The 23,826-nt window shown below is 51.3% G+C and overlaps 1 protein-coding gene across 2 annotated transcripts in view; it reads left to right on the top strand.

The window, feature by feature from the left end:
- Positions 1-3,626: 3,626 nt before the first annotated feature.
- Positions 3,627-23,826, top strand: part of LOC309880067 (hexokinase-1) — a 31,678-nt gene continuing 11,478 nt past the window's right edge. The window contains exons 1-9 of one of the 2 annotated variants that reach the window (XM_082764534.1): positions 3,627-3,782; positions 8,334-8,496; positions 12,230-12,378; positions 16,888-17,007; positions 19,434-19,529; positions 20,788-20,887; positions 20,981-21,164; positions 21,690-21,845; positions 23,571-23,804. In XM_082764534.1, the coding sequence (XP_082620660.1) occupies positions 3,720-3,782; positions 8,334-8,496; positions 12,230-12,378; positions 16,888-17,007; positions 19,434-19,529; positions 20,788-20,887; positions 20,981-21,164; positions 21,690-21,845; positions 23,571-23,804 (1,265 nt within the window). In that variant the 5' untranslated portion in view covers positions 3,627-3,719. Of the gene's footprint in view, positions 3,783-7,025; positions 7,261-8,333; positions 8,497-12,229; positions 12,379-16,887; positions 17,008-19,433; positions 19,530-20,787; positions 20,888-20,980; positions 21,165-21,689; positions 21,846-23,570; positions 23,805-23,826 lie in introns of those variants that run through there. The other variant, XM_082764535.1, reaches the window with a different exon arrangement.

The raw sequence follows: 23,826 nt of genomic DNA, 5'->3' as shown, positions 1-23,826 counted from the left end.
GAGATCTCCCCAAGGTGCTCCTAGCTAATCGTGTTTCTTAATATGGGAAAAATGAGATGAAACACCCCGGCCCCCGGCCGGCTGTGTGGTAGTGCCTGCTTGCTGTGCCTCCTGGCAAGGTGAAATTGCAGAAGCAATTCAGCCGAATGAGGTTAAATGCATTAGCAAATCAATATCTGTGCTGCTTGCAGATTTTCTTAGTAGCTTCTGCACCAAGTTCGGCACCAGTGCTCAGTGCTTTCTTTCACGCTAGCACATGGTCTCCTACTGAGGAACGGGAGCTTCAAAGGAGATTAAAAAATCCTCTTGTTAGTTGGACGTGCTGCTCTGAGCTGGGAAATTACTGTTTCTTAGAGTTGCTGCTCTCTTTCACTTTGCTTTAAGTATTGTGAAGGGAAAATGCAACGTGGATAAATGTGGATTGATCATTTTTCAGACAGTTAGGCAAACAACAGCAAGCAAGAAAACCCCACAACTACCACCTGAATTTTTCCTTACGAAAGTAGGACTGACTTAGCTGCTGCGTACATCAAAGCTATGCGATGGATGTGGTTAAAAGCAAAATCCCCCCTTTCTCTGGGAGTCACATCTGAACACAGACTAATACAGAACAGTAAACACTTAATGAAGAAACATGCAGGGGGGAATTGGGGGAGCACCCGGGAGAGTTGATACTCTGAATGACTTCAGTCGGTACAGCTAAACCTGGGCAATAAGATTAGAGCACCATCAAAATAGCTGCAAGTCATCAGGTGTCACGTTCAGCCTCCAGTGATTTGTCTCGAGGCACGGTAGACTTCAAAATTAGCCTGCTGGCTGCCTGGCAGCGTACATTAGGTGCCGGTAATTAATTGGCTGCTGAATTGATCTTTTCCAGTAAAGCAGAAGGAAAAACCCAGGGCTGGGTGGTAAGGAGGCACAAGAGCCTCGCAGGATTCTCCGGCATGCAGAGGTGGGGAGCTGTGTGGTTGTGTCGGGCAGCCTGTGCACAGCTCCTCCTGGACCCCAGCAGTACCAGCAGCATGCCTGGCGGTGCAGAGAGGGCTTGCAAGGGGGCTGGGTGTCCGTGGGGGTATTTAGCTGCCCTGCTCCTGCATCCCAGTGCTGGTTACAGCACACAAGCTGCCCACACGCTCAGCTGTCCTCACAGGGTGCAGGTTAAAGATGCTAAATGTGCAAACAGCGCGCTTGTTTTGCTTCAGATGGGCTGTTACTTTTTTTTCTAATGTCGTTTAGGGTGTAGAGTTAATTTCTTCCTGAATGCCACGCTCAACAGCTGAAGACAAACCAGGTTGTTTGCAATGCTCATTAAACCATGGTGCCGTCTCCATTAATTGCTGCTGACTCCCGTCACATGAACCACCTCCTGCTTAAGCGTATGCTTTATTCTCTAGTTTATTTGGGGGTTTACATTGTGTACGGGCCTCATTTTCATTGCACAGAACTTGGAAGGCTTCAGGGTAATGGTTTGGAACTTGCTTATTGCTTTTTGTAGCTTAAAGGAAACCTGAACTGGTTCTGGGCGAGCTTTGAAATATGAAGTAATACAAACGGTCAGTGGAGAGAAAAGATTTGTAATGATTTGTGAAATTTGTGATTTCAGTTCACTCCTAGGGTGTAACTTCGGCAGGTGAAGAAAAATAGATTTGTCCTTCCTTCTTTGTTCCGAAGACCTTTGTTATTCACAGCCGGTTTGGGTATTTTGTACCTCTCAGTTTTAGCTGGCTGAGTCAAATTCCTCGAGAGCCGAGAGGGCGCGGTTTGAATTGCCTTCATTTGGTCAAAGATTAGCTGAAAAGAACTCGAGCTCGTCCAAGTGTGTTAACGGAGCGGGCAGACACTCCTGCCGCGATGCTTTGTGCATCTTGGTGGTGCTGGAGCTGGCGGGGACACGAGGACAGCCTGCACACCTCGAGCAGAGGCAGCACCACGAACGGAAAGCCTGCAGGAACCGGGCGCTGCCAGGCTGCCCTCAGACAGGAGCAAAAGGCAGCTGGAAAGGCACACGTGCACAAAATGATTTCTTCTTTGCAAATTTTGACCCGGGCTGCTGCAGGGCAGCTTTTTGGTGAGGACATCTGGCAGCCAGCGTGCGGCCGGCCCCGCCGGGCTGTAAGCAGGGCGATTTTTGGTGAGGGGTGAAGGGTGTGCTGTCCCCTGGGAGCAGGGCTGATGGCACGGGGCAGTCTTCATGGCCCAGTTAGCCTCGGCAGCCCCAGGTTTTGTGCTCCTGAATGGGCAGGGGTTGGTGTATTTCCCGTTGGAGAACTGTGCCTGTCAGCACGGGTGTTTGGGCCCTTTCTTGAACAATTTCCCTGACTTTAGCTGCCACCTTTGGTAGAGATGGATTCAGGCTGGAGAACGTGTGGAAAAGGGCTGCTAATCCAGCTTGGTTGTCTTCTGGGAAAGGAGCTGAAAAACGAGCTAGCTCTGCCGTACTTACCGAAGGAAAAGCCGGGAGGTGTACGGTTTCCTTCCCGGGTATTTATAGCAAGTGAGCAGCAGGGAGGTAGGGGAGCAATTTCAGCTGAAAGGCGAGGGTTAGCAGATGACAGATGGATTGAAAACAGGAGCAAGCCTGGGCCGGGAATTAAAGATAATTTCTAACCGGCAGACGAGGAGGAGAGTGGCTGAAAGGTGAAGTACAGCCGAGCGGGAGCTCGGTCAGCCCGTGCAAGGGGGATGCTGCAGGAGGTGCTTGGCATGACGCTGCCCAGCTCCACGGTTCTGGAAATCCTCTCCGGCCTGCCTGCGCCGAGCAGGGCAGCGTGAAGGAGGCCGTGTCTGCCAAAGGAGCTCGTGAGTTTTGCCAGCGCAACCACTGAATTCAAGCAGCCTTGAAAAGGAAGCCGGAAAGGCAGGGAACAGCTTCTGAATCACTTGGACTTTGGCAGCCAATTCCCATGCAAATCAAGCCTCCAGCATCACCGCCGTGTGCGCTCCCAGCCCTGTGGAAGGACAGGGCGTGGGGGAGAGCCGCTGGCACGTGTCACCTCGGTGTCTGCTCACGTCCATCCTTCAGCTCCCAGGGGGGCATCGCATCGCTGCGCGGGCCCTCCGAGGCTTTGCCGGGGTGGGAAAACACCGGGGAACGCACCCAACAGCGGCACGTCCCGGCCAGCAGCGACCTTGAAGCAGGGGTTTCGCTGGTGGAGGAGGCAGGGAGGTGGCAGCCCTCAGGGCACAGCAGCCCAAGAGCTTCTCCTTCCCCTGGGGACCAGCTGGGGGGCTCCCAGCACCCCAGGGCTGTGCCCTGCTTGCTCTGGTCCCGTGGCGAGGGGATGCTCGGGGTGCCCTGGCCGTGATCCCACACATGGGGCAGAGGACGGTGTCTGGGTTAGCTCCACTGTTTTCCCAAAGGTTTCTGGGCGCAGAAGCTGCTTCTGAAAGCAGCTTTAGCTCAGCATTAAAAATAAAATAAAATAAATCTGTTTTGCTTTTCCCTTTCCCCACTGGAGCTGAACGCGCAGCGGGCACTGGGTGGCCGGGGGATTGCTGTGAAAAGCTGGGTAGGGCGGCGGATCGCCCTCCTCCTTCCTCCTCCTTCCTCCTCCTCCTCCTCCTCCTCGCCGCGGGGGCTGCGGGCGGGGCCGGAGGAGGCCGAGGAGGAGGAGGAGGAGGAGGAGGGAGGGGAGGAAGGGGAGGCGCTGGGCTGGCGGCGCGGCCATCCCCGGGCTCCGCATCGCTGCGTGCGCGGAGCCGCCCGTGCAGCCGGCAGGATGATCGCCGCCCAGCTGCTGGCCTACTACTTCACCGAGCTGAAGGAGGATCAGGTCAAGAAGGTGAGGCCGAGATCCCCCCCCCCCGAAGCGCCTTATTTAGTCCGTTTCTTTATTTTTATTTATTTTATTTTATTTATTTTTTTTTTGAAATCACCGATTTCGCTGCCGGCGTCGCTTTGCGCGTCCCCATAGCGACCCCGCAGGGGGAGAAGAGGGAATAAATCCTGCCCACAGCCCCCCCGGGGATGCAGGGCGATGGGGATGGTGGCAGCGAGGATGAGGATGATGATGGTGGTGATGATGATGATGATGATGATGATGGATGTCCCTTCCTCCCCCTGGCATCCATGGCTCCTGCGTGGGGTGATGGGGATAAGGCGACGGCCTGCAGCTGGCTCTTGGGTTGCGTCTCGCCGCCGCCCCTGAATTTTTGGGGAGCGATGAGCAGGGGAAATGTTCCTGGGGGTGTTTGCGGGCTGCCTTTAGCCCTAGGGGGCTGCCTCCAGCACCACCAGGGCAGCGGGTGCGGAGCATGGGGTGGAGGAAAACACGGCACTGCAGGGCCCAGCGGGGCTGCGGGGAGCCGAGAGCCCGGGGCTGGGGATGCGAAGGGGGAAAATGATTGCAAACATCCCCCAGCCCCGCGCTGGGGCCGGGCTGACGTCACGAAGCCGAGGCTTCCCCTCGCCACCTCCTCCGGCGCTGCTACGTGCGCGGCGAGCACCCACCGAAGGAAGCATCCCCGGAGCGCTCGGAGGACGCCCCGGCAGGGCCGTGCTGTGCCTCCCACCCCACAGACAGCACCAGGCCCCCGGGGGGCCCTGTCCTACACCTGTCCTACACCTCAGAGCCCACCCGCACCCCTTCCTCTGCCGGATAAAACCCGAGGCTGCACCCCCTGCCTTCCCCATCTCCTTCGGTGGATTTGGTCTGCTTTTCCACCCAGCAGCTCTCGCGAGGCAGCTCCCTGCCTCTCCTGCCCCCACGCAGCAGCTCGGCCTTTCCCCCAGCCCCTTTTTTTCCTGTTCCTGAGGGATTTGGCCGCGCCGTGCCCGCGCCAGGCGTGCATGCCTGGGTAAGGCCTTGGGCGTCTCACTGTGCCTGTTATATTTAGCAAGCCCAGATAAGCATAAGGTTGCACGCTGCCCGAGGAGCAGCAGAAAGGCAGCGAGGGGGAGAATCGGGGGACTGCAGGCACGGGGGACACTCGGTGGTGCTCCCATGGGTCGTGTATCGAGGGCTGCCCTGGCACCACGAGGCTGCTATTGTCTGGTGGCAAGGGGAAGCCTTCTGCTAGAGCCCTCTGGTTTTGTGGGGAGAGCGAAATAAAAGCCAATTAAAGAAACCAGGCTGCTGGCGTTGGAGGACGTGAGGCAGCTTTTCCTGTCTGCATCCTCTCCGAGCAGAGGCCGAGCCCCCTCACTTGGCCGCCCTGCCACCCCGCGAGGCCCTTTGGGCTCCGTCTCAGCGTGCTGCTTGTGGGATTTGGCCCCGTCTCGGCTCGCCGGAGTACGTGCGTGCGGGGCTCCGCGGCAGGTCCCTCCCTCTGCTCCCTGCTGCTGGAAGAGCAGCGCTCGCCTTCTGCTGCTGCGTGCTCGCAGCCGGCCGGGGGCTGCAGCTCCAGGCGTTGGTCCCGCGGGGCTCGGCCTCGCTCCTGGGGTTTTGACGTGCTCAGCCTCCGCGGTGCGGGCGGCGGGTCACCTTGAGCATGCCTCTGAAGGGCGTGGGAGGGACAAGAGAGGGTTACGAGTGCCCAGCAGGTGAATTCGGGGATGGATTTGTTACAGGGGTGTCCCTGGTGCCTGTGCTGCTGGCCCAGGAGCAGCAGAGCTGCTGTGAAAGTGCCCGCGGAGCGAGCTCCTGTTGGCTCCAGCAGGTTTGGACCTGCAGCGGCTGGCGCTGGGGAAGGGAGCCTCTAGGTGTTGCCTGCTTTCTGTCCGCCTGCCAGGGGAACAAAACCTCTCTGTCGTGCTGCCTGGTGAGGGAAGGAAAACACAAAGAGTCCTGCAATCGGGAGCCACGCTTTGATCATTAACCTTGAAAAGAAGGTGATGGAGCGAGGTGCGAAATGAAAGAATTGGTATTAAACCCCCCCGAAACATGACCTGCCCCTACAGAGGCTTTTTAGGAACCAACCTGATAAATGGGAGGTGAGCACAAGCGGTTTCAGGGTGCCTAAAAGACGCGTTTCAACACGCTTCAGCTCCTGGTGAATATTCCTGCTGCCGAAAGGTGTGCAGAGCACGACAAAAGTGGTTCACACAGGGAAGGGTGCTCCTGCAAAGCTGTCGGGAGAGTAGGTGCTAATGATTTCTGGGGTTGTGATGGGATTGCCCTGCTCTTGGATACCACCGCCTGCAGTCAGCGTCCCAGGAATGAGGCACGTGTCTGAGGAAGGGCCGCGAGGGCTCCGCACTCAGCAGCGTTCCCAGCGTCCCGCGGAGGCTCCCGCGATTTTGGGATTCCAAAAAATTCTTCTCCCCGCGTACAAAGAGCCTTTATTTATGTGAGAGAGAAAACTTAGACGCATGTGGTTTGGATTGCGAGATCCTATTTTTAAAAACCGGTTTGCAAATTCTGTCTGTTTAAAAAAAAATGGAAAAGGAAAAACTGATGGAGCACTTGGAGGGCTCCCGCGGCAGCACGCTGGGACGATGCCCTTCTGAGGCAAGGAGCCTTTTCTGCTCCTTGCCCACACAGCCTGCCCCAAATCGCTCCTGCTTTCCGCCAGCCCCAGCTCCCTAGGGGCTGCGGGTCCACCCGGGTGCCTCTGTCCCTGCCACTAACCTGTGGTAAGGCCGAGATCGGCTTTCCGCTGGGCTGTGTTTGCACAGGGGGGAAAAGGCTCCTCCCTCCCCTTTCCCCTTGCTGCAGATTTGGGGAGCATGGGCTCGGCTGATCCCGAGGGCACAAACCCCCAAATTGTGCCCACACCAGGGCTTTTGGTGGGGCTGAGCACCTCAGGCCTGGATTCGTGTGAGCAGGCCCCTGAGTGGCGGCGTGGGCTGCCGCCAGCCTGACCAGTCCCAGGCCCCCCCCCTGCTTTAAAAGGGAACAACCTCAGGCTCTGACATCACTGCTCAGCCGCCGCGGCTAAAAAAAGCTCCGGCAGGGCTTGCGGCGGAGCCCAGCCAGGCTCTGCCTCCACTGTGGGGCCGTGCCGGGGCTGTCGGCCCAGCTGGGTGGCACGGGACGCGGCCGGGACCCCGGGATGCTGTCCCCATGGGTCAGGATGAGGCCGGGGAGCCCGTGGTGCCGTCCATGCCCGGCTGTGGAAGTGCTTGGTCACGGCGTGAGGGCGCCTGGCACGGGGAGATAGGCTATCAGCTATCGGCACCTCGGCTACGTGTGGCACTGCTTCCCGGGGAGCTGCTTTTATGGGAGCTTTAGGGTCTGATTGCATCTGGATGGCGCGCGTCCTGCTCACCCACGGCGTTATTCGTCGCTCCCCATCTCAAAGTCCCAGCTGTACGGGGCGTTTGCGTGCATGGGTTTTACGAGGGGAGTTTTATTGATGCCCGGCCGTGTCAGGGGAGAGGTGAGCGCTCTCCAGGCTTCCAGCCTCAGCGCAGGAATGGCCCATGAGGCCATTAACACGAGGTGGCTCTTCCAGTTTTGCTGGGGACGGAGGACATGGGCAGGGTTTTATTTTCTTGATCCCACTGAGCTGCAAGCACAAAGTGATCCCAAAGGTGTGGCTTCGGTCTGAACTGTTTGCGGAACCAAATTTCCAAGGCAGATAATGAGACCAGGCAAGAACGGGCTGGCAGCTGAGATGAAAGGGGTGGGACGTGCGTTTAGCAAGAACCCCGCAAGGCCAAGTTGTGTTTGCGAGCCATCAAAGCATCTCTCGCTCTTCCTGATGATAAAGACGGGCGTGATACTATGGAAAGTATTATTACTGCAGAACTGGAACCGTCTCCTTTTTCCAGGGAGATAAACTTCCTTCCTCGGAAACCACGAGGGCGAAGTCAACACCTTGTAATTTGATGTTGTGTGTGGAGGAGGTGGACGCCACCTGCCCGCAGTGCTGTTCTGTCTCTGCTGAGCCTCTGGCTGTGATTTTGTTTGGGGCAGGACAGGGAAAACGGCCTGGTACACAGAAATGGGGGCTCAGCTGGCAGCACAGAGCTGGAACCGCTGTGGCGAGCCCTTCGTGATGAAAGGTTTCGCTACAAGGCACTTCTGGGGATTGCGGCGATGCCCCCAGCTCGGACAAGGTGCAAAAAGAGATGGATTGAGCTTCAGCTTCTCAGCTCGCGGAGAGCCAGGAGAGATGAGAAGTGGGAGGAGGGCTGGAGACAAAGTGTGAGGCTGTGGGTGAGATTTCCTTGGGGAAAGGAGAAGGCAGAGCGATGGAGGACTGGGCCTTGCCTTGGGAAGGCAGCAGGATGGACTTACAGGCCACGTAAGTCATAACACTTGTACCTTTTCCTTGATTTTGTATCAAAAGATGAGGCATGAAGCGCTCAGCTGGGTTGCTGGCTTGGGCAGAGCCCCATGGCCAAGCAGGGACAGTGCATTGTTCTTGTAATTAAAGGGTGGTATGGCTCTGCTTGGGCACCTCGGGGTAGCCTTTCACCCTGTGGTGGTGTTTGTCCTTCTCCCCAGATTGATAAATACCTTTACGCCATGCGGCTCTCCGACGAAACGCTGATCGACATCATGGCTCGCTTCAGGAGGGAGATGAAGAACGGCCTCTCCCGAGACTTCAACCCCACGGCCACGGTGAAAATGCTTCCCACCTTCGTGAGGTCCATCCCTGACGGCTCAGGTAAGGGGCTGAGAAATTGTTTACCCTATAAAGTATGGTGGGAACACCTGATAGAAATACACCAAAGCACTACTGAGAACAACAAGAGCAATTTGCTCCCTGGTGAGCCCAGACAACATTTTGGACATAACCTCCCCTCTGTGCTCAGGGCTGTTCCCACAGAAACTGTAGGGTTTTGTGATTCCTGTCTCAGCCCTGCTTTGGTGGCAGCAGAAGAGCCGTTCCTGTCGGTCCCCCCACCAGCAGCCGATAGGTGACACTTCCACAGGGATTGGTCTGCCAAGAACCAGTACTTCGCATAAGATTTCTGATTTATGCAGCTCATGTTCATGTGATTTAGTCCTAGCAAATATAGCGGCTTTTAGTCATTCTGCTTGACTCAACCTCTCTTTTCCTACTTATTTTTTTCCAGTGGAAGTACGAACCCGTACTTGCTGAGCTATCAGAAACCAAAAAGATGTTGTATTGGTATTTGAGCCTCAGATTACACCTAATATTTATTTTAGTATTTATAAAAACGAACAAGCAAACAAACCAAAGCTCTCTACAGAGTATATAAATATTTTTCTAAACGCGTATTATTTAGTGTTAACACTGGGTTTCCATCTCCTGTAGCGTGAGTTCGTTAACTGTATTTTGGTGCCTCCACAAATTAAGTTCCCGTGTGCAGCAATTACACAGTTTCAGCTGTTGAACAGTTCTTGCATGTTTTGAGGCTTTTTTGAGTTAAGACCAAGAAGCAATTGGGTGAAGGAACAAGACGCCTGCAGTAGTTGGAGCTGTCTGGCAGGTGGAAATCTCCGATAGTTCTGCTTTGCTGTTGCTTTCTGCCACCTTATGCTTTTTAATAGAAATGCTATTGTCTGCCTAAAGGGAGAACAAGCTTGAACCCTGTGTTTCCCTTAAATGAGCGCTGCTGGCTGTTGTGTTGAAATGTTGCGTTGAGACTTGCAGTCTGCTGAGAAAGGCAACCATTTCGCGGCTGCACACCGCCGGGTCACAGGCAGGGCTTTCTCTACGGGACTGCAGGTGAGGTGACCTTGTGCAAGTGCTGCCAGGTGGCTTTTGTGGGAAATCCCAACCTTTTTTTTCTGAGATCCCCGGTTTTCCTTCCCGCATGCTTGAGTTCAGCTGAGTACAAACCTGTCCCCAGGTCCCTCAGGCACTGCGGGGTTGAAAATCAGAGCCGCTTGCAGTGAGTCGCGTAATTTTGCAGGCTGTTTTGTGGTACAAACTGGGGAGATTGGGAGATAAGGCACGAGGAAAAGAGATGTGTGCCTGGCCAGGAGCGGTGTGAGAGATCGCTTTCTAAGGCTCGCTGTGTTTGCAGCACGGAGTTAGAGCAAGGCAGTGGTTTGCCCCAGATGATCTCTGTGTGCCTGGCTCGTCGTCTGTGTACGCAGGTTGCGAGCGACTCCCTGGCTAGCTGCTGGAAGCACAAGCAGAAGCATTGCGTTGTTTTCCTGGGAAAGGCACGTTCTGGCCCCACCGAGGAGGAATATTTGCTGTGGGCGGTGCCATGGCATCGCTTTCTCTGACTCACCTGCTCGCGCTGGCCACGTCAGGGCAGGCGCAGCGTCCCCGTCCCCATCCCTCTGCCTCCAAAGGCTCCGGGCGGGCTCGGGATGTGTCTGTGCTGCGGTGCCCAAGGTGGCTCCTGGCTGACCACAATTTCTGCCTTCAGCTCTCCTTCCATAAGCACCCAGGGCTGAAACCCCGTCCTTTTCTCTGGCCTCTCTCCGATTTCCATCTCTTAAGCCCTTCCCTTTGAGTGTGATCGTTTTTCTGAGAGCTGGCTGCTCAGACAAATGCTGTTGTTTGGTTTCGGGTCTGTGCTCGTGTACTCCATTAACAAGGAGCCTTTGAGTCATTTTTTTGCGACTGTGTTGATGTTGTTGTTGGCAGGGCCTTTTGCTTCATTCAGAGTGGTTCAGTCTATGAAAGCCACGAGGTTTTGTCCGCAGTGCCTTGAACAACATTGGAAGCTATTTCAAAACGCTTCCAAAGGATCTGCCTAAATTAATTTACAGCAGCTTTGATTGTGTTTTTGTCTTATAAAGTATAGATTAGATACTGCTCCTGAAATATTTGGAAAGAAAACTGTTCCTTTGCATATAGGAAGCTCTACGTTGCGTTCAAAGGTGTTTCTTTTTGATGCAGAAGGATAACTCCTTGCTAAATGTTACCTTGTAATGAGCTGACTGCGCTGGAAATCAGACGGGCTAATCTGTTAGTTTCCTGCCAGGGAGATATTGCTGAAGTGCACTCTTTGTTTGAAGTGCTACTGGGGCATGGAGGCTTGAAGAAGGGCCATCTGGTCCAGTGTTGATTTTTCATTATTCATCGGAGGTAATGGTTTACATTGGACAAATGATACTCCAGGATGAGGACGCGTATTCAGGTATTCGGCTTAATGAGGTACTTGTGCTAAATGCTTTTCTTCTAGCCCTGTCCCAGTGAAGGCTGAGGAGCTGAATTCGTTATGCAAGCTCCAATCAGGCAGTCTGGCTGCCTACATGTTTGACAGGACATTTGTACTGGAGCTAAGCAGTGTTTAAAGCTCCGAAACAGGTAGACAAGCTCTGCATGATCTTATGTTGGGACCTCTGAGTTTGGCCCTGTCTTAAGCGGCACGAAGGGACGGTTGCATCATAAAATCACAAGGCTTGGTAGGAGCTGTGGGCTCCCACTGTCTTTTTGTCAGGTTTTCTGTATTCAGGCTCTTGTTCTTTGTCATTTCTCCCCCGGTGGTGCTTTGTTTGCTGTATTACACTGCAGCACTGGAAAACCAGGAAGCCTTTTGCAGTGTGTTTGCTTCTTTTTTGGCTGTTCCCATTCGAGGTCCTGCCCCGAGGGACGCCCCTGCCAGCTGTGCTGAGTGGGATGGGGGTCCTGGAGGTGCACGGGGCAATGAGGAGGAGTGGGGCACTGAGTCAGGCTTCAGGAGTTTGGGCCTGAGATTGGGCACAGCAACCTCAGAGACAAGTCTGCATCTGGAAATCCTCTGGGTAAGGTGCATACACGATGTGTTGGTGGCAGCATGGCCTCAGAAGGCTCCGGGAGCTGAGCTGAACTTTGAAGTGACACGGTACGTCAGCAGGTACTGGCCTTCCCACCTGCTAGGTTTCTCCACATTGCATTTAGCTAGAAAATGGCAAATGCTTGCAAAGAGCCTCAGTGATTAACTGCAGCCAGAACGCACACGGCTGTGTGATAAGGTGTGTGCACTGCTTTCCTCAAAATTATCTTTTCACAGACTTCAGTGATTGCTGTCTTTGTTTGCTTCCTCTTTGATAAGACAAGATAGCAGAAGCGGTTCAGTTAAATCTGTTTGCCTTGCTCTCCAGGGGGACTGAGAGTGCCAGTTCTCGGGTAGCTGGCTCACACATCTGTCACCTGAATTACACCTCGGAGTCTGTGACAGTGGGGGTACGCTGGTTTTGGCTCCAGACCTTTTAAATCCCAATTCCTTTCCACTACAGAGGGAGATGAGGGTATCCTAACTTTTTCCCTGGCTCCTGGGGATGTATTCAGGAGCTTACAAAGCCTAACAAATTCCAAATATCTCCTTCAGTGGTGCAGGACTTCACCTGGATGCCCTGCAGCTGAGAACTTGCTTGCTATAAGAACCGTGTGTTTGCCTGTGCATTGTACTTACTAGAGCTTATTTCTTTTTTCCACACATTTATGTTGCCTACACATTTTCATCGCTTGTGTCTTGTTTTCCACGTAGAGAAAGGAGATTTCATTGCTCTGGATCTCGGTGGTTCTTACTTTCGCATTCTGCGGGTGAAGGTGTCGCACGAAAAGAAGCAGACAGTACAAATGGAAAGCGAAATCTATAACACGCCTGAAGACATCATGCACGGCAGCGGGACACGGGTAAGTGCCTCCTCCTTATGACTTCTCTCGAAAGATCAGCTGCTTTCCCACTGCCGTTTTAGAAAAAGGGCACAAGATTGACCTTATCATCTTATCAGCTGCACCTACAACATGCATGGACCCCGCTACAGCTCTTTGTCAACGCTGAGAATAAACAAGTAACAGGGCATTCCTGGGTGCTGCAGCTCTGCTGTCACTGTGTGGGACACTTCTGCCTCGGTTAGGAGAAAACTGGCCTAGAAATAAGAATTCTGGCTTTTATAGTAAATTAACCTTCTGGAGGTAGGAACGGAGAGCAGGAAAACAACTTAGCCTTGGTAAGCAGATAGCCAGAGCAGCCCTGTGGTTTTAACACTAGATGGGGGACAGAAAATCCCGACAACCAAATATTTGTCCTGGCAGTCTGAGCCACTCAGCATTCATGAAGGGTACAAGTACGTTAGAAACAGTACAGGAAGCTGGTAAGATATTTGGGGACAATTTCAACTTAATTTCTGCTGAAGAAATGATGTGTTTTTTTGTTGTTGTTGTTTTTTTCTTGGTCCCCCACGTTCCAAGAGTAGAAAATATTTGAATCCACTTACTTGGTTTTCAAGTTGTGCTAGTTGGAAGAATTTGTTTTCTTTTTATAATCAGGAAGCAGATTGCAGTGAATGTTTTACGGGTAGTTTTGTCTCTGTGTCAGTGTAAGACAACAAGTAATTTCATAGTTGGAAAAAGCATGGTTTTTACACTTTTTACTAGAATAGGATGCCATTTAAAAGTATAACAAGAGGCTTGCAGAAAACTTAAAGCTTGTTTCAAAAGAATAATAATAACAAAAAGCAAGCAGCATTTCTATCCTTAATATATTTTCTTAGCCACCTCAACATCCTTAAGGTGTGTAAGTGCTGCTGCCTTTATAAAGGTGCGTGTGAGATGGCAATCATGGCTTGCAAGGAGTATTGCTGGGCTATCTGAACTGCAGCAATAAAATACCTTTCTTCTAAAGACTTTTCCTAGTATCGTTGCTTTGTGACAGGCCGTGCAGCAGCTTTCCCATGGAAAGATTTTGGAGGGGAGCTGAGCTACGCTGCCTGTTACTGCTGGAAGCAGAGAAGTCAGGTGGGCTGCCAAGGAGGCAAATTTGGAGCCTGGGGCTGCCCCTCCCTGAAGGGGGGGGTCAGAGACTGGAGGCCAACAAGCAGCAGGGCTGCATGCACAGCCAGGAGGCAAGCGTCTGCCCCAGGCAGTGCAGGCAGGCTGATTTAGGGTGAGACTTGGTGGAGAGGCGATAAGGACACTAAGGAGAAGCTGGGAGAGGAGACATCAGGTCTGCATTCTTTCCCGGGTGTTGCTGTGTTTGTATTTTAATTTTTAAATATCCCAAGGCCATTTGGCTGTCGGGAACCAGCAGCCTGGAGCTCAGGCTGATAGCTTTCATCATGGCTTTTGAATGGGAAGGGAAGCAAGGAGGGTTTCCAGTGAGTCTTGGTGGACAGTCGCTCCCAGTATTTAACAGGAAAAAAAAGAGGTGAACGTCATCAGAACTGCATCCAGGCCTGAAGGCGTCCTGTGACAATATGCAACCTTGACGAAAACGCTCGATGAGAGACTTCACAGGCAAACACGGCAGATGCCCAGGAGGAGCACAGGCAGGTGGTGATTTGATGCTTATGACTGATGCCTGTGGCTGAGGTACTGCGAAATCTCTGAGCCAGATTAGTGGAATACTTGGACGGGACTGAACTGCCTGCACAGGGTAGGCCACTAATATGTTTTTCAGCAGGCTGTGTCATTAACTTCACTGAATTATACTCTAAAAGCCTGATATGTAATCAGCTTATTGAAGGGATTGCGATTTATGGCCTCATGCCTCAATGGCACAGTTCATTTTGATGTTTTCTACTTCATTGCCTTCACACTTCGATTTTCCCCCACCTGTCAGGTGCAGGCTGCCACCTTTGCTGGTCAGAGACAGTTCTCTGTCAAAGTCAAGGGCAAAACTCTCATCAACTTCCACAGTGTAATAGCAGGTCTAAAACTTGCAAGAATCCTGTCTTCTGTGTCAACGCAGCAAATGGGAGCGTGCTCGAGGCTTGATTTCAGCTGTGTGTGTTCTGCCACTGCTGGAGGTAGGGTTTGGATTTGTGGCTGCTCTGATCTGAGGCTGTGAGCTCCTCGCTCCTTCAAGTCTTCCCTATTCAGGAGGCTGAGCCTCAGCTCTGATCTTCAGCTGCTTGCCAAAGTCTGCTGGCTGCCAGCCCAGCGCATCCCTGCGGAAACTTCTTGGAGCCCAACCTGAGCAGGCGAGGCCAGGGCCAGGGGAAGCAGTGAGGGCCGGTACCGCATTGCTCGGTGGCTGGTGGTTGTGTTGCTTCACGTCTTCCGCAGGACCTCGTGATGGTGCTTCTGCTGTGCCCTGCTTGTGAGGTTTGGGTGTTAAGGTGGGCGTAGGAACATACCCATCTTCCTTAAGGCTTCTTGGCAAAAACCATACTATATTTGACAGCAGCAAAATCCATCAATGCCTCTCTTCTTTTTTCTTCTTCCCCTCCTTTTGAGCAACGCCTTTTTTCCACGCTTCGTTGGAAGCGGTAGCACAGCCAGCCCAGACGTTACTGACTAGACCCAGCTACCGTAGCACGAGGAATGTGGCTAATGGGTAACTGGCACTTCCCGTGCACGAGTCGCTGTGTGCTGCTTGCTGGATGCTAACCAGGGGAGGTGGAGTTTTTGACAGGCAAATGCTAGCAAGTGTATGGACTGCTGTGAGCGATCTGGGATCGCTGAGGGAACTGAAAAGCAGGCCCTGTCTCTGTGTGGTTGTGGTTTGTTGCGTAAGGGAGGGATTGTGCAGCAATGTCCTCAGTCAATGTTGCTGTTTCCTGCTCTCCAAATTCCCGAGGGGATTGCAGTTGGCCCCTGGTTCTCATCCGTAATCCTGGTAGCAGCTGGGAGTTTAATAAGGTTCACGATGAAGCAAGATACTTTCAGATGGAAAACATAATAGAGACGTATCCTCTTGTTATTTTTGTGTTCCTCCTGAGAAATTGTGGTATTTTATTACTTCGCTGTAGTTATTTTTGTAACTCCTTTTCCTCTCTCCATGGTTGGGACAGCTGAAAACGGTGTTGCAGCAGCACAGCTTGTGTTGCTTTCTGTGCTGCTGCACTGTGTGTGCTCCGGGAAGTGGCCTTGATGTGCCCGGGACAAGGACTGGCAACATTTTCCCTGGGAAACCACTGTGCTTTTGCTTAATTCAATCCGATCTCAGAGTAGGAATTGGTTAAAGGTGTTTGTTAAATTGTCACATTACACGCACCACTTCTTGACCTGCTTCAAACAGCAAAATATTCCTCGTCGTTTTCGTAATTGTCTGTAGTGCTCTGCCCTATCTCTGAGACTGTAAATTATTCTTAATGAAGCTGCGAAGGCTAATTGCAACCAACATATCTTTCTGTACTCCCTTCCAATTATCCCCAATCTTCTGGGCAGTTTTCACGGCCTTGGCCTGCCAACACTGCAGATAGATTTTTATTTTTAAGTATTATGTAATTACTTAATTTTTGCAAGGAATCAAACAAAATATGAAGTTATCTTCTGGGGCAGGAGGCGACTTGTTGGCAGGCTCGATACCTATTTGGGGTACAGGTCAGTTCACATATGGCTTTTTGTTATAGGTGGATATGGGTGGGTATTTTTGTTGCTTTTATTGCCAGGGCTTGATTTTGGCTTTGAGTGTTGCAATCCACCCGAGGGGTTGCCCAAGTAGCTTGGTGTGACAGCCATCCCTCCCTTTTGGGGCCATGCACTCCCTGGCCTGTCCCACGGGGCCGTGAGGGGCTGCTGGGTGGGAATTGGTACCTGCAGCCTGGCACTGGCTGCCTGCAGGCTTCAGCATCTTAGGTAAGGCAGAAAAAGCTCCCATTTGGGGTTGTTTCTCAGAGCATTTAGACAAATCCCCCAGGTTTCCATTTCATTTGTTAGCTGTGTGCTTTAGGAAGAGATTTGAGAGGTGATGTCCTCCTGGGTGGCTCTTGCAACTTCTGACTTCTCTGGTGTCAGCAGTGCTTGAGCGAAGTGGATATCGATCTGTGCATCACTGGAAAAGCGCTCAGCCTCACGTGGGACCAGACCCCAAAGGTTCTTTTAAGATAGTCCTTCCTGTCCTTGAAAGGTTAAAAGTGTCTTTTGTTCTCATCAAATGTTAAGCAGAAACGTTAGGGCAGGCAGGAGAGCTGTGCGCTGCTTGTTTCTGGAAGAGCATTTTGATGCGGATGTGAAAGATGCAATGCAGAGTTGGGTGCATAAAATGACATCATATTTCATAATTTATTAATTATTAAGATGTTAACATCCAGTGACTGAGAGCATTTTCATAGTTCTGTCATTAAAATGTCTTTAAAAACCTGGAGCAGATATTTTCCCCTTTCTCACCATCCCAGATGGTTTTCATATGCAGTTGGAAATCTTTTCTCCCCCAGACTGTACTCTAGTGATGGCTTTATGCTCTTCCCTTTCTTACAGCTTTTTGATCATGTTGCTGAATGCCTGGGAGACTTTATGGAGAAACAACAAATCAAAGACAAGAAGTTACCCGTTGGGTTTACGTTCTCTTTCCCGTGCCGACAATCCAAGCTAGATGAGGTAAGAAGATTTCCCAATTTTCTTACTACGCAGAAGAGCCACCATGTTATTAACTCACTGCTATGAAAGCAGCGTCCCAGACAGGTCTCATTTCACCGTGAGGCTTGGTGTTTGTATTTACGTTTCTGTTTGAAAGAGCTGATTAACAGATGACAAAGCGCCAGCTGATGTTTTGTGCTGCCTCTGCGTGACCTCTCCAGTATTATGGCTTACCGTGTAAACACAGCAGCAATTTTGCCTGGCTCCTGTGCAGCCTTTTTCTCCTCTCCATGGAACGTAACTGGGAAGGACCTGGCCCAGCAGCATTTGCTCAGACTTTGCCAAACTTCCTGAATGTGGACACTGATCCAGATGGGGGTTTTCCTTGCAAGCAGTGGTGCTGAGCTGTGCCAATAGCCGGGCGCTCAGTGCAAAGAGGAATTGGATAGCACACCTGGAAGCAGTGTCCTTTAAAAAGGCATGCAAATAACCAGCGTTGTATGTTCCAGTCTGATGTGACTCCCATGAGAAGAGTGCCCCAATATTTCCTTTATTTTGCTCATTTCAGCACCAGTGACTCAGCAGCCTGCTGGTACAGCATTGCTGTGGCAATGGGGGGGCAAATCCATGCGGGGAAGTTAAATCTGAGCCCTAAGAGGCTGTGCTGGTAAAGCATGACCTGCTCTTCTGGCTGCCAGGGCTCTAGGTAGCCTGCTGCAACAGCTCCCAGGTGTTGTGCTGAGCAGGGCCAGGTGAGGCAGTGGTTTTTATTACGTTTCATACGTCTTGAGCAATGCTGAGAGCTGAAGCCAAGGGTGCTTATTAGCTCGGGGTTTGAATGTGGTTCAGAGCAGAGAAGCGCCTTTTCCCGTGTTGGTTCAGAAGAGGTGAGTTCATTTTCATGCGGCTTTGCAGTCTGGCCGTGGGGCGTGGTAAGGCTCAAGCTACCTGACCACAGCAGAGCCGTGCTGGGCACGCAGGTGTGAAGCTGGGTTACCCTTGTTTAGCTGCACGAAATGGATAAACTAAAGCTCGTGTGGTGCAGGGGCAGGGGGGGAGCACACGGATGGGCTGGGGGCACCCAAAGAGACTCAGAGAAAAGTGGTGGTAGAGGAAAGAGAAAAAGTGGAGAGGGAAAGAGAGGCAGGCAAGGGTGTCCTATGATAAGAAGGTTTTCTAAGAGTTTTCATGATATTTTAAGAGCTTGATGGTTTGCTGGGTTCTGTGGACTAGATTTTTTTTTCTGGGTAGCTCTGGGGCTAAGGACCCTCCTGATCTGGAGGGTGAGCACGCACAGGACAAGTGGTTGATTTTTAAGCTGATATATGGACAGATGTACACCTGGGCAGCAGCTGCTTGTGCCTACAGGCTTCAGCTTCTCTGCTTTTTAGCTTCCCAGACTCCTGTTGTGATAGGTGTGAATTATGTGGTGGGTATGAAAAGCTAAGCTGATCCCAGTCGTCCTTTCTCTTGACTGCTGTCAATGCTCTTATCTTTATTTCAGTATCACTGACTTATTTACTGAGTGTTCTGAATGAGCTAGGCATCATCTGAATAGTAGAAATCAGATGTCGTCATTGGAATTGGAACCATGTCCAGGTTCTTTGTGAATGGCAGTTTGCAGACAAGGAATTCAATACCAGGGTTTCCTTTTTATTTGAGCCATGGTGTATGACGGGTTTTTGTACTCTATCACACCAACTTTTTGCTTAGATTCTTCTTCATTTAACTTTTAAATGTTGTTCTCTTGCCTTATTTTTATTTCTCTTCATCCTTTCAGCATAGAAATTATTTTCATGTTTAGACTTTTTGCCTAAGCCTAGCATATCGACCTTTTATATAAGTACGTAGCCCATTAGATGTTAATTTACACAAAATCCTGGCCCTTAGCTTTTAGCACAGGTACCCACATACATATTTAAGCATTTTAACCCTTGCTATGTTTGCAGTATTTCCATTTTCCTTAGCTCATAAGCATTATCTCCCAGTGAAACAAGCCTGGGCAACTGGGACTCCAGGCAGCAAATGTGCAGCAGCTGGATGCCCATTGCAGCCGAGCCATGGCCATGCAAAAATCACGTCCCTTCCCTTTAGCCAGTCCTGCGCAGTCAGCTTTTTATGAATGCAGCTAATTTCTGTGGCCCAACAGGATTAAATGGCTTTCTAAGAAAAAACATCAAGGAGCTGAAGGCAGAAGAGTGGGCTGAAGATACAAAATGTAAACAAAGTGTTTTCTAGCAAGGAAGAGGAAAGAAAAACATTTCCCATCTTGCAGCTAACTGTAATGAGAATAAAGGACTCGGTCTCTTCAGATTTGTTTTGGTAGATTGCATAAGAAAAGAGACCTGGAGATGATGTTGGAGTACAAAATCTGGTTTTTAAAGGAGAAAAAAAAAATTATGTCTTATAGTGGCAAAGTATTGAGTATGGCTCTCTTCTTTTCTCAGGGTGTTCTGATAACCTGGACGAAGCGCTTCAAAGCAAGCGGAGTGGAGGGAGCAGACGTTGTGAAGCTGCTGAACAAGGCCATCAAGAAACGTGGGGTAAATTGTACATTATTACTTGATTTTTTTAAAAACTCTGTCGTAGCAAACTTGTGGTTCTTTGCCAGAGAGCACCATTCACATCGCCAGCTTGGGCATGGGATGTGAGTGATGGTGCAGATCCGCTTTCTTGTGTGAAGGATGAGGTGTTTTGTTGTTTGCTGGGGAAGTGGAGCTGTCACAGGGTTGCTATGGGGAAGCTGTGATTTTTCCTCGTAGCACAAAACTACGTTCTGGTTTGGTGCTTGCAACTACAACAATTTTATCACCCTCCAAACACTGAGAAAAAGCTGCCCTTTTCAGTGATCCCTACACCTCCCATTCCAGAGAAACTGCCTCTGGTGGTCTGGGCTCTCCCCAGCAGCTCGGCTGAGCTGTGCAGCTGGCTCACTGGGGAGGAGGAGAGGAGCAGAGAGAAGAGAAAGGATTTCAGGCTCACTGAGCTGTGCTGCTCCCTGCAGTTTCTCCCTGCTGATTTTATGGAGGATGAAGGTGACCAGGTTGCTGATCTAGGCAAATAAAAAGGCACTGAGCGTGAGGTGGGATGAATTTGGGCTTGTATGATTCTCCCAACCAGGTGATATGTTGATTACTCAGCATCTAAATTTGTTGGAAACTGGGCAGTATCTGCACCATTTGGGTAGCTGTGGATTTTTACGTAAGCCTGAGTTTCACTGTCAGCAAACAGCATTACTGTAGCCAGTTACTGTGATCAGAGTTAGTACCAAACAGAGTAACACTGAAGACACTAGAAAGGAATGGCTGCTTGTCACTTGGATATCTTATTTAATTGCATTATTTGCTTATATGCTTATTATTAAAATCTTAATTTGAAACAAAACAATGTGTTTTAAGTGAATTTTGTGAGAAATTTGTTATCTTGGGAGTATTGACGCTCCAAGAAATGGCATGAGATTACTCCATGATCTTCTAACTACATAGTTCCTCCCTCCTTCAGGCATTCCCCTTCTCTTTCCCACGTAAGGGTGTTATGTGAGAGCAGGTCTTTGCCCTCTAGAAGTCACGCTGCAACCGTTTGTTGGTTTTCCTGGTGCCTTAAGTCTTTTCTCCCTGCTCCAGGTTGATGGGGTAGAGAAGTGGCAGATGGAGCAGGTGATATTTAAAAGTTGAGCTGTGGTATTCAGACAAATGATTTGTTTCCTGGGAAATTAGTGGGTATAAGCGAAGCGCTGGTAAACACCAGCAGCGTTTCGCAGAGCAGCCATATGGTACAAGTAACGTTTTGTTCCCCCACCAGGACTACGATGCAGACATCATGGCTGTTGTGAACGATACTGTCGGGACGATGATGACCTGCGGCTTTGATGACCAGCGTTGCGAAGTTGGCTTGATCATTGGTAACACACACACACTGCTGCAGCAGCGTGCACGTGGCTTTTTTCCCTTTGCTTGGCCTCTTTGCTTAGCCCTTTCACGTCCCTTCCCTCAAGGCACTGGCACCAACGCCTGCTACATGGAGGAGATGCGGCACATAGACCTGGTGGAAGGGGACGAGGGCAGGATGTGCATTAACACGGAGTGGGGGGCCTTTGGAGATGACGGTTCACTAGAGGACATCAGGACCGAGTTCGACAGAGAGATCGACCGCGGATCCCTAAATCCTGGGAAGCAGCTGTGAGTGAGGCAGTTATTTACGAGCTCTCTGGCTTTTGCTGACATGTGGTATGATTCAGGCGAAACATTTGCGCTCACTGATGCTAGGGGATGGTGGCGTGGTCCAGGCAGAACCACATTTTGCCTGCAGTTTGCCATCTGCTGGGAGGAGAGTGCGTGTTCCCTGCGCAGGCACCATGCCAGGTGACCGGGCAGCCCTGCTTGGGCTGGAGTCTTCAGGCCCCAAATGGTTTGCTCATTACTTCAAAATTTCTCCCTTAGCAGCCGTTTTCAGAGGAAAGGATCTGGTCGGGGTTGCCACGGTCCTAGTTAGGGCTGTTGATTTTTACTCTATCAGCTTCAGTTCACAGCTTATCAATGTAGCCCTTGCTGGAGCCAGGGAAATAAAAAAAAATCTCTTTCCACTTCTGTTATGAAGTCAGCAGTTGAAGAAAGCTTGACTTTACCTGTGCTGGGTACAGCTGGGCTCTGCCTCTTGGTGCTGCCTGTGGACCCTTGGGTGACTGCTGCTGCCCTCTCCTGCAGGTTTGAGAAGATGGTCAGCGGGCTGTACATGGGGGAGCTGGTGAGGCTCATCCTGGTGAAGATGGCCAAGGAGGGGCTGCTCTTTGAAGGGAGAATCACCCCCGAGCTTCTCACCAAAGGGAAGTTTGAGACAAAGCATGTTTCTGCCATAGAAAAGTGAGTACCTCTCCCTCCCCGGGTTCCAAATGACTCTGCCTGTTAATTTTCCAGCATTACTTTTTTGCTTTGTGGAGGAATGTGCTGCATTGGAGGTAGCTGGCACCATCCCGTGGGGTGTGTATCCAGCGTGTGGGGATCCCCAGAAGGCAGCCAGCATCCTCTCCTCCAAGCCACCAGCTCCCGTGAGCTGGGAGGTGGCAGGTTTCTCCTTCCCTCTGCTTTGGGAGGCACCACCAGTCCCTGCAGCCACAAGCTACGCACTCTGCTGCCTCTCACCCTGATGGCAAAAACCTAAACGTTGCTAGCCTGCAGCTAAACGTGGGAGTGAATTGGCTTAGTGCCTCCTACCAAATACTTGTGTTGCTCTTCGCTGTCTCCACGGGATCGCTGGGCAGAAAGAAAATGAGTGTGACAAGGCAGAGCATTCAGTCTCGTGGGCAGTGCTGGGCGCTGCGTGGCGACCTCTGAGCTATGCGCCAGTTGGTTCCTTACGGTGTCATCACCCTTTCGGTCAGCACTTACTGGCTCTGCCCCCTGTGGTGTTAAAATTCACATCACTGGGGTACCTCGTGCTGCAGGGACCGGGCCAGCTTTCCAATTTTGGAATTCAGTTAATGAGAGCAAAAGTTGACCTGAAATTCCACCTCATTCCCCAAAGAGCACTTTGGTTACAGACAGGGAGCGCACTCCTGTGCCACTTCAAATTTCCAGCTGATGCTAGCAAGACGCAGGAATCCTTAAAAAGATGTGTGGGAGTGCAGTTAGTGATGGCAAGATATACACCTTCCTTTTCTGTCTTGGAAATGACTGAGTGGTACGCGAGTAAGTTTTGCCAGAAACTTTGCTCTCAGGCTGGGTGCTAACGTGGGAAAACTGAGTGCAAGAGGCAGAAAGTCAGGGAGGCTGGAAAAGCCTGAAAAGAGGGCCGTGAGGATGAAATCACTTTGGCAACCCTTGCTCAGGGTTTTGTTTTTCACACTGAGCTTAATTTACTGAGACCTGGGAGCGGGATTAGCTGCACGCTCAGCTCTGTGCTGAATTGTGGGGCTGGTGCTTCCTGCTCCAGAGAGGAGAAGCCGCTTGAAGTCTAAAGCATCAGGGAGATTAAAAAGCATTTAATTCCTCCAGGTCTGTTAAAATTCTTGGAGGAGTCACTGCTGACTTCCTTGGGGTGTGCAGAACGAGCTGTCATGGGATCTGCTCCTGGGAGATGCCCCAGTACAGCAGGGCAGGGCCAGTCCCAAGCTTTGTGCCTGTGCTTTTGGGGCACAGGAAGCTCTCTTGGTACGAGACTTGTTCTTACCACCTAGCGCAGCTGAAACCTGCTCTGTTGGAGAGAGAAGTGCACGTGATTATTGTTTGATAGGTTTCCAGGGACATGATAAAGCTGGTGCTCAGTGAGAAAGGAACGTGAAGAAGGCAGGATGCTGAGTACAGATGAAGGAATCCCAGCCAGAGGGTGGCTGCTGTGGTAGCTGAAATAGTATAGTTTGGAGGTGGCACGTTTGCACCAGGCTGTAATAGACAGCTATTTCTATCTGTGAATGAACGAGTATTCAGAGCATTTTGTTTTAAGCCTTAGAGAGCTTCTTAGTCCAGATCTCTAAGAAATTTTCTTTCTAATCCCTTTCTCAAACCCCATGCAGGTACATATGTGCTTGGATGTGCCTCAATCCTGCGTTTTATAGCTTCCCTCCCTCCTTTACCGCCCTCTCTTTGTAGGAGCAAAGAAGGTTTGAACAAAGCCAAAGAAATCCTAACCCGCCTGGGGGTGGAGCCGTCCCACGAGGACTGCGTGGCGGTCCAGCACGTCTGCACCATCGTGTCCTTCCGCTCGGCCAACCTGGTGGCCTCCACGCTGGGCGCCATCCTCAACCAGCTGCGGGACAACAAGGGGGTCGGCCGCCTCCGCACCACCGTGGGGGTCGATGGCTCCCTCTACAAGATGCACCCACAGTGAGTCCCCGGCTCCTGCCGT

Source organism: Aythya marila (genome assembly GCF_965140915.1).
Source record: "Aythya marila genome assembly, chromosome: 7".
NCBI lineage: Eukaryota > Metazoa > Chordata > Aves > Anseriformes > Anatidae > Aythya > Aythya marila.
The sequence above is the reverse complement of the archived record's forward strand: the minus strand, read 5'-3'. Positions and strand labels throughout refer to the sequence as shown.